Source organism: Acanthisitta chloris, unplaced genomic scaffold, assembly GCF_000695815.1.
Source record: "Acanthisitta chloris isolate BGI_N310 unplaced genomic scaffold, ASM69581v1 scaffold9830, whole genome shotgun sequence".
Classification (NCBI taxonomy): domain Eukaryota; kingdom Metazoa; phylum Chordata; class Aves; order Passeriformes; family Acanthisittidae; genus Acanthisitta; species Acanthisitta chloris.
In genome coordinates, this window is record NW_008651076.1 from 1 (window position 1) to 10,310 (window position 10,310).

At 37.7% G+C, this 10,310-nt stretch overlaps 1 protein-coding gene across 1 annotated transcript in view; it reads left to right on the plus strand.

The window, feature by feature from the left end:
• Positions 1-4,235: 4,235 nt before the first annotated feature.
• LOC103799264 (threonylcarbamoyladenosine tRNA methylthiotransferase-like) overlaps positions 4,236-10,310 on the plus strand; it is a gene marked incomplete at both ends in the record, with an annotated part of 113,771 nt that continues 107,696 nt past the window's right edge. Inside the window, one exon of the mRNA XM_009071573.1 lies at positions 4,236-4,339. Within this exon, the coding sequence (XP_009069821.1) occupies positions 4,236-4,339 (104 nt within the window). The remainder of the gene's footprint in view (positions 4,340-10,310) is intronic.

Genomic DNA, 10,310 nt, shown 5'->3' on the forward strand with positions numbered 1-10,310 from the left:
AAATAATATAATAATAATAATGTAAATATATTGAAAATACCTTCCCCTTCTTTCTTCATGCTTCTTGTTCCAGATTTCCAGTCTCTCTTTGTGATGAAGTTTATTAAGGTACCAAAGGATAACTGCTGTTAGCATATATTTTCAGGTTGCCCAGTCTTCTAGGAAAGGAGCATTGGTTGGAGATGTGAAAGTTATTCTCTAGGTTTGGAGATCAATAATTTCAGTATTCAGCACTATTGGTTAGTATTTAATACTGCTACTGTTCAGTACTCTTACTGTAGAGCTTTTCAAATACTGCTATCCAAACACAAAGCAAAATACACAGTAAGAAATACATATTATTTGTGCATAAATTATATGGAGAAGAGAGGAAGAGTTAACATGCTCTGTTTTATAAATGTGCTATATGTGATAAGAAGCAGAAAAATTCTATGTATATAGCATAAATGAGCCTTTTTACTGTACATCAATACCAGTTTAGATTTTGGATCTGTTTAGATCTGTTACACAGCAATCAATTTAGAACTCTGTTTCAAAAAACTTACAAAAGTTATAGTTTGTATCAATCTTATGATAAACTGACACACTTGAAGGCCTGCAAAAAGCATTGTTTTCATGCAAGGTTATAGTTCAAGCTGACAAAAATTTGTAATTAAGTTTTTGTTGAAACTTACTTTTACACCAAACTTGTAATCTGCAAATTTAAATAAATGATAAAAGCTGTTGTTGTTGATTTTTGTTTTTTTCCCCAAATCCCAGTTTAAATTTGAGTCTAATAAATTTACTTAATTCAAGAAATAAAATCTTGATGCATCAAGATGCATCAATGGGCTCCCCGGGGAGGTGGTGAATTCACCATCCCTGGAGGTTTTCAAGATGAGACTCGATGTGGCACTTAGTGCCATGGTCTAGTAACCACGGTAGGGTTGGACTTGATGATCTTTGAGGTCTCTTCCAACCCGGTTGATTCTATGATTCTATGATTCTATCCCTTTGTTACTGATGGCTGACAGAATTCTTTTCTCTGGGTGAAAGAGTCAGTGTTAAAGTAACCTTGTGTTCATGGGGCACGATTGTTGCTAGTTAAACCTCTTCTTGGTGGATGACCTGAGAAGATTGACAGAGCAGCTGGTAATGTTATTTTCTTTGGAGAAAGCAAATTAATACAAAGATCTCCTCAGCTGTGTCTAGACCAGTGAGCTCCCTTGTTACCCTTCTTCCTGTTCGCTGCCCCTGCCCCACTGAGGGGGAGGGAGCCTGGCTGTTAGCCCCCACTGGCACACCAAGTCAGGCTGCCAAAGGCAAGCTTAGTCTTGCTCTTTAGGACATGGCAATATGCATCACGGATCAGTAATGCTATTTTTCTGTAGCTGTGTGGAAGAAGGCTGGTTTAGCCTGCTTAGAAATGAAGTGCTGGGTTTGAACAGAGAGTTGTGCTTAAAAAACCCCCAACCAAACCAATAAGAAAATAAAGAAAATAGAAAGAGGGAGATGTGCTTTGCAAGTTTGGAAGAACTGAAGGAGTTTAAAAGAATCATGTATGGGGAGCATGGAGAGAAAGCCCCATGGGCTTTGAGGGAAAGCTGTTTGTGGCATGCTTTAGATACCAGTGACCCAGAATAAAACATTTTAGTTTGCTACGTAGGTTACACAGGGAAAGCATAAATCTATTATCTGCTTACACTTTCCTGGTTTCAAATGCTGCTTTTTAAACATGCTTCAAGTCTTGTACAATGTCTTGTACAGTGAAAGGCTTTTGATTTGCAGAAGAAAGGTGAGATACATCTGATGACTAAGTTGTGTTTGGGTGGGACTGAATCAGTTATTTGGAGCAGGTTGTAAAGGTTCATATTTAGGGATTTTATATTTTTCTATTGTTAATATCCAGTTGTATATTTTACTGGCAGTCTTTTTTGGATACATTTTTAGTTAACAGTACAGTCTGACTGCTGTACTTAAGCAGTCTGATGTTTGAGTCTGATATGTACGAATCATGACACACATATCCAGTCTAGCAGAGAGAATCACAAATTATCTAGATGTTCTCTGGCAGAAAGTAAGATTCTGTTGAATGGAGAAGGTCTCAGGGCCAAGGTGATGTGCAGGGGCAGGAGGGCACCTGAGTATATGATCTGTGCAGTGTTCTGCTCTTCCTGATCCACTGCTTGTGCAAACAAGTAGAACTAACATGTGAGGGCAGTCTTTGTGAAGGGAAACCTTTAGAGTTTGCAAAGCAGTAATCAGCTGGTCAGGAGATGCCAGATATTGTAACAGAAGACAAGGTATATCTTAAGTAGTAAACAGTGTTGTAGCTGATGACTTGATCAGAACACAGCTGGCACTATCTTTACCTTTTCAGTACTGTTTTGAGAGTTCTATAGTAATACTCCTGTTCTTAGTGTTTGCCTTTTCTGGCACCCAAACATTTTACTTGTCCTGTTTAATGTCTTTATTGATGATCTGGATGAGGGGATCAAATATACCCTCAGTAAGTTTGTGGATGGCACTAAGTTGGGCAGAAGTGCTGATCTGCTAGAGAGTAGAAAGGCTCCACAGAGGGATCTGGACAGACTGGTTGGGGCCAACTCTATGAGATTCAATAAGGCAAAGTGCCAGGTCCTGCACTTGGGTCATAATAACCCCATGAAACACTACAGGCTTGGGATTGAGTGGCTCTGGAAAGCTGCCCATTGGAAAAGGACCAGTGGGTGCTGGTCAGCAGAGGCTAAAACATGAACCATCAGTGTGCCCAGTTGTCCAAGAAGGCCAATGACATGCTGGCTTGTGTCAGCAATAGTGTGGCCAGCAGGACTATGGCAGTGATTGTCTCCCTGTACTTGGCACTGGTGAGGCCTCACCTCAAATCCTGTGTTCAGTTTTGGGCTCCTCACTAGAAGAGACATTGAGGGCTGGAGCATGCCCCTTCCAGAGAAGGGCAGAAGAGCTGCATAAGGGTCTGGAGCACAAGTCTTGATCAGGAGAGGCTGACTTGTTTAGTCTGGAGAAAAGGAGGCTCGGGGGAGACCTTATGACACTCTACAACTACCTGAAAGAAAGTTGTGGCCAGGTGGGGGTTGACATCTTCTCCCAGGCAGTTAGTGACAGAAAATGGCCTCAAGCTGCACCAGGGAAAGCACAGGTTGGATGGACATCAGGAAGAATTTCTCCATAGGAAGGGTGCTCTGGCATTGGAACAGGATTCCCAGGGAAGTAGAAGAGTCACCATTCCTGGAAGTGTTCAAGAAGTGACTGTACATGGCACTTAGAGCTATGGTTTAGTTGATACAGTGGTGTTCGGTCAAAGTTTGGATTTGATGATCGTGGAGGTCTTTTGCAGCCTTAATGATTCTATGAAGTTGTGGCCTTTTATTGTGAAAATGGACAGAATTAATGGTATTCTAGTAACCATGAACAAGAGAAATATTTATAATTAGGTTTTTGCGCTTTGTGGGTGTTTAAATGCTTTAACATAGATAAACTGTAGAGCAATATCAACTTAAAAGTGGGGAAGGGGAAAAAAAAGCACAACAAGCTTCTTATAATGTTCTGCTTATTAGCATTCATGGCAGTACCAGGAACAAAAGGCTAATCTAAGAAAAACTTAGAATGAGTGGTAGTTTTTGTTTGTTTTGATCTTTCCATCTTTGTACTTTGAATTAGTCTGGCTTTACTACATTGGCAGGTGAATTAAAAGCATTCTCATTATTTGTTCATTTTGATATAGGGGTTTTCATTAGTTCTCCAGTCTTTTGTGCCAAGCTGTTTTCTAGTTGATGATTCTCTCTTCATTATGTTATTTGTTTTGTTTATACACCCCAAAGGAAAGAAGGAAAAATGAACTGAAGTGTCTTTTCAAGAATACATACTGGTTTTTCCCTTATTTTCTTGTTCAGGTTGGTTTTTTATGTAGTTGTGGGATTGGAAGCCTGAAGATTCATCTCTCATAATGAGCAATTATTAATTCTATTAGAGCCTTCTAAAAATATGTAAATTATTGGGGTTTGTGTGTGGTTTCCACTGATCATTTTTTCACCTTTTATACAGATGTGAAAGACACTTTAAGAAGCTGGGAGGGCAAAGCACTTTTGGAACTACTTCATTGATTTTAGAATGGAATGCTACTATTTTCTGGTCATAGATATCAATGCTCATTTTTTCAGATGTACTTAATAAATACAACAGTGCATATAAAGACTTTCTGGGCTGGAAACTGAGTATTGTCTTCTTCTAAACAGGTGTCTCAATGCTTGTACCTACTGTAAAACTAAGCATGCCAGAGGGGATCTCGCAAGTTATCCAATTGAAGAACTAGTGGACAGAGCCAAACAGTCTTTTCAAGGTAAGGTGTTTTATCCCTACAATACAAGTGAGCCACTGAAGTGTACCAGGTCTTATTTTCACATGTAATGGTTGCGATATAATATGACTCTGTTATGGTATTGATATTCTTAATAGTCATAGCAGTGTCTGGTGGTGTCTTTGCTGTAGAAAGCCATGCTCTCATTGTGATGTGCACCACTGTTTACAGAAAGGAATCTTTAAGGAGCATTTAATTTTGATTTTAGCATTGTTCAAGTGAATTTCTGTGCGTATGTCTTTTTGAGATGATAGAGAAAGTGTAATATTTGGTCATTTTACTTTATTTCTGGTTTCTGAAAGAGGAGGACAGTAACCTTTTCTCACTCAGCTGTGAAGAAAATTTCATGAGCCTCTCTTGGATTCTTAAAACCCTGTTTATGGATCCATTGCCTTTTCTGGTAATGAATTTCCTGGAGTAGTTCTGGGATGTTTCTGAGAGTCAGGCAAAGTTTATCAGCTTTTAGGATATTTGTAGTGTCACATGGATTCAATGAAATATCAAAAGTTTTTCCTGCAGTGCACTAATCTGTGCCAGTATCTGTGTAAAACTCTTCTACATCTTGTAGTTGTGGTAGCTTTATTGTATCTTAATATTTGTTCTTTATGTCTAAATGTTGCCTGTGTTTCAAAAACACAGACTTCCAGATGATGCCAGTGCTCATTGTTGATGCAATCTCTGTGAAGGCACAGGTGGTGCTTTTTGTGTTTGTGTGCCATTTTGAAGGATTAAATGTACATTAAAAATACTGAGGTAATTTTGGTGTAGCAGCTCCTTCCATCTTTGTCTCAAATGCTTTGTATCAAAAGTAGAGCAATTAATGTGACATCCTCTGTGCTTCTACAAACAGTACAACTATTGGGATTTACTTATGGCTCTGAGTGTTGCCACTGTTCTAGCAAGAAGTAAGTCTTCAATGATTAAAAGTATTTTTAAATCCATCCTTATTTAGAGAACCATAATGAACCTTATTTAGGCCAGTGATGAACTTCTGTCTGTTCTTATCAGTAGTATGCAAGGAAGGCCATGTTCCCAAATTCTGAGTTCTAAATTACCCATACAGAAGGTTCTTGCTTAAGTTGCAGGTGCCTTTTTCTTTTGTTAAAAGCCAAGCTCCTCTCTTGTCTTCCATGAAGCTTATCTGTGATTGCCACAAAATTTCTCCTATTGCTTAGGTTTGTAGAATTAATGCTGTTGTTGTGTGAATTGGATTGTCTGTTAGGCTAGACAGGAATCCTGTCATGTGCCAGATTCCTTGGTTTAGTAGAACAAACTTATAAAACCTGTATACATGTTACCAAATGGTCAGTAACTGAAATACAAGATGCATAAATGCAGTTATGATTTTGGTGGAGAAGCAGTTCAGGAAATGTTTCAGGAAGCTGGAAGTTTTCAGTAGTACAAGGCAGGTGATTTTAAAATCAGTAGGTAGTCATTGTGCAGGAGAAAAGCTGCCACAAGTGGCATAAGAATAGTGTTATTCAGCTGTTGGAAAGTTCTAAAGAAACTGGACGATTCAGGTAGGGAATATGATAAAGATAGGAGAAGGTATAGACAATACAGTCAGGATTATGTTCTTACTTATGTTAACTACTTTGTAACTACATTTTATTTAGATTTATAGTATGTATGGAAAGTAAAAATATTAAGACTTGTCTGTCCTGTTATAGTTGTATTTATGTGGCTGAAAGTCCACATTATATTAACACAGAGATGTATTTACTTTATATAACCTGCAAGCAAACTTGAGTTTTGTTTGTCTTTTCAGACAATGAATGTGAAATTTTGGAATGCATTTTGAACTTCAAGTATCGTACATTTGGATTGAAAAATCAGTAATTCAATTCGTCTGTTGTACTGTGGCCTTTATTATAAATATTGACTCTTTCAAAATAACTCAATTTCTAATGGAAAAAGTTGCCCTTAAGCTATTGTTTTGAAATTTCTTGAAGAAATGCAATGACGTGTCTCACAGCAGGCATCTCCAGGGAGTTCCATTCTTATTTGGCCTTACACTAGTACCTCTGTTAGAGGACACGAAAGAAGCAAGTACTGAGTTGTAAAATGACAGGCTTTGCCTCCAGCTTAGAAACAGTCAGATACTCTGCAGTGTATGGAGAATTTATTCCTGCCAGCTTGCTGCAGCTGGGCTGCAGAAACTTTGTTAATCTAGTGAAAGACTGAAGCAATTCAAAGTCATTATTCAATTTCTTGCTGAGTTACCGAGCCACAATCTCTTCAACAATCACTTCTGTTTTCTCAGGAGATGTGTTACTGAAGCTCTAGTAAAAATTACAGAGAGGTACAGGTGTGTGATGAAAGGTTTTTCCACTTTGGAATTATTCTTGGGAGAAGAGAGGTGTCTTAAAAGAACAGCAGCAAAACAGTATGTGGTTATTTTGTATAACTGCGTGATCAAGACCTGTAAGAAAAGAGAGACTGATGTCATTTTCAGTGGTTACTGTGTGTGTATTCTTACAGTATACAACTTGATAGGCCCATAAAGGTGGGGTGTTTTTATTGTGGAACACACTCAAATGGATTAGAAGGGCTGTGTTTAAGGGCATTTTGTTACAGGTCCTTAAATCTTGGCACAATAAAGGTTCTCTAAAATGCTTTATTCAGCTGACTGTGCTTTGGTAAGGTTGAGATGACATGTAGAAGCTGTATTTCTAGCAGCAGTGTGTTGTTAGAACAGGCTTTAGTGTTGTGGGTATATACTCCCAATTCTTCAGTCACTTCTGTACTGCAGCCTCTGGGTGGGATGTTTCTATGTAGGAAGTATTTCCAAGCTGTAGTATATGCAGCATTACTTGTCTGCAAGCCATTTCAGGTACTCAAGGGACCAATTTTGGGCTTGTATAATAATATGGTAGATAATAATATGGTATCTGTGTGACAGCAGCTGTAAGGTGGTGCCTGACAGCATCACTCTCTTTGCTGTTTGTCCCCAAGATGATTTCTGAAGATTTTTGAAACTCTTAGGTTTTTTAGTCAAAATGTAACTCTGTGACTTTATGTAGCTGCTGTTTTTTGAGAGTTTTGCGTACTTAGTGTAGGTATTTATTTCAGCATACTTTAGGGTCCAAACCTTTATCTTTTATGTCAGGTTATTTAAAAAAATATCAATAGTCAGCTGAGAGTGGTAAGTAGATGACAGCAGATGGCAAAGCTGTAATAATTTACATGAGTGTTCAGATTATTTGTATAAACATAAACTTGATTTCAGTCAACTGATTAAAAAGAGACGGCTGAAATATCAGCCTATATTTTGACAAATATCAGCCTATATTTTGTACTTTTTCAACCTATGAAATAAATTGGGATCCTTTTGTATATTATTTAACTGTCTTAAATTCAGTGTAATGTGTACAAAACCTGAGCATATTGTAGGTTTCTAGCATGTGCCGCATACTTTCATATTTCATAATACATTGGACTAAGTGTTAAGGTGTAGTGAAATATTTGTGTTTCCTGTCTGACCTCCATAGTAATTTTGAACTTACAACTGATGTCAACTTCAATAAGTCACAAAATTTCATTAAGAAAATAATTCATCCCAAGTTGAAAGTAGTCTGTTGAGCTTTTTTCTTTTTTAACTCTAATGTCTTTTCTCTAAAGTTCAACTTTTAGTAAGTGTTTAATTCTTTTACATGGGCAGCCCTGTCAAACCATGATATATAGCAGACTTTGTAAGACAGCTAGTAAAAGAAAAAGTATTGTGAAATACAGTAAAGTCGTTTTTGAGTAGGGAACAAATGTCTACTGTAAGGTTGTTTATGCAAAGACTTTTTCTACAGCTGATTGTACAGGACTTTCTTTGTGTCATCAATTTATTAGTATGTTGTTTTTTTTCAAAATGTGCTGTGTCATGGTCAGTGCTGTATCTTAGGGGATTGCATTTACAGTTATGAGAGGGCCCTTTCTTTCCTTTGCCAAGCTACTTTATGTATAACAATGTGGTTTTGCTTAGTATATGAAGTGGAAGGCTGGGGTAGCTGCCATTGGTGAACAGTGTTCCAAGGAGACACAAAAGTTAAACAAGCCTGAGCTTTGAATGTTGTGTGATGTCCTGGGATGGCTTTGGCTACATTGCAAGGCTTTAAATTGATTTTTTTTTCTCCCTTAAGTGGTATTTTCGTAACCATGTAACTGATAATGTGACCGGGTGATTCGTAAACCCTGCAGATTGTAAGAGACTTTCTGGGCAAAGATTATACTTTATATTGCAAGCAAATTTTGCTCAATCAGCCAACTAAGTTAAGAATATAAATATTTGTATGGAATTAGCTGTTATTTTATTCTAGTTTAGAATGAAAAACTTCTGCACATACCAGTACAAAATTATACTTCTTTAGCATTGCATGCCTGTTGCAGATAGCAGGGAATATACTGCTATTAAAATATACACTGTATAATTACTACTACATTAGCTTATTTTATGGTGGCAACCAGAGTGCTCAAATAAAAGTCATGTCTTCTTGGGAAACACTGTTCCTCAAACTGTGCAGAACAATTGCTTCTGGATGAATAATTGTAGTGGCAAAATATAATTTATTTTTATTCTGTTATTTGCATGATGGTTCACTGGCATGCATGATGTTGAATTATGAATAGCACTTCTGTTTAGGAAATTTTGGACAACACTTCACATTACAAAGCAGAGGAGTATCTAAAGGAAGATTCTGAGTCTTGGCTTTCATTCGTTGTCTTTAGCAATCATCCCTAATCCGGTAGATTTCGAAGCGTTGAGAGTTTAAAGGAGATTAGCATTAAATATTTTTCTCTCTACAAGTTTACCATAAACAGATGTTTATGCATAATTGTAAGGATTGGTTTTATGTAGTGTGACTGGTTTCCAGAGGTTTTCAGAGCACTGTGAGCTTTGCTGAGGATTTGGCTTTAGTAGTTCTGATGATGTACTGTCAAGAAATTACATTCTGCTTTATAACTAGTAGCTATTTTTCCCCTGCACAAGTTCTCTGTATGATTTCAGAGCAGCTGCCGTTCATGAAAGGACAGATAGTAAGTATGGGCAATGTTTTTAGTTTCCCGTTAATTAGGCTGTGTTCTCAGTGGAGGGTTTGGTCTTTGAACACACTGACAGGGAATGGGTGTGCAGTTATCCAGATGGAGACCTGGGCGGTGTACTCAGGGTCCTTCTAGGGATGGAACTAACACTGTGGAGAGAAAGTCATATATGCAGGTCACACCTTGATGTCAGATTAACACTTGGAGCCTGGACACAGACCCAGGAGTGAGTAAATTGTTTTAATAATTTCAAGATGGCCTGTGTCAATGATCCCAGCATGCCCCATGGAATCATTCCCAAATAATCTTAATTCCCGGCTCACTAATGTTTTTGCCCTCCAAGTGTCAATGTTCTGTCAAATAAATATATGTATATATTATACCCACACTGACGCTTCTGTAGTCTCTCAGCATTATCAGGAGTCAAACATTTTCTTGTGCATCTTTGTCCTAGATTTTATTCCGTAATTCCTGCAACAGACCTGAAAGCAAGCTAACTATTCTCCCATACTAGCCATGTGATGAAGAGACTTCATTGAGCAACATGTTGGATAATGAATTCAATGCAAAGAAAAGTGCACGGCTGTTACCCGCTGATGTCTGGGAACTGAGTTTTTTAGTTCTGGAAGGAAGGAGAATGGTGACACTGTTTTTCTAAGACAAACCTCTTCTGTCAGCCTTTTTACTGGCTTCTAGGACACTTAGACTTTATTCTAATATTGCTCTTGAAGTATAATTTGAAATTGCATTCCAGGGAGCTTGGGCTGCTGTATTTGAGACACTTTGATAAACAGCCTCCTTTGTTTTTCTGTGCTTTTTGGCTATAGCTGAAGAGCTTTTTTTTTTTGTTATTGTTATTAAGCTTATTAAAATTCTTTCTGTATCATCTTTTGTCTTATGAATGTTCTAAGTTTTTTCCTGC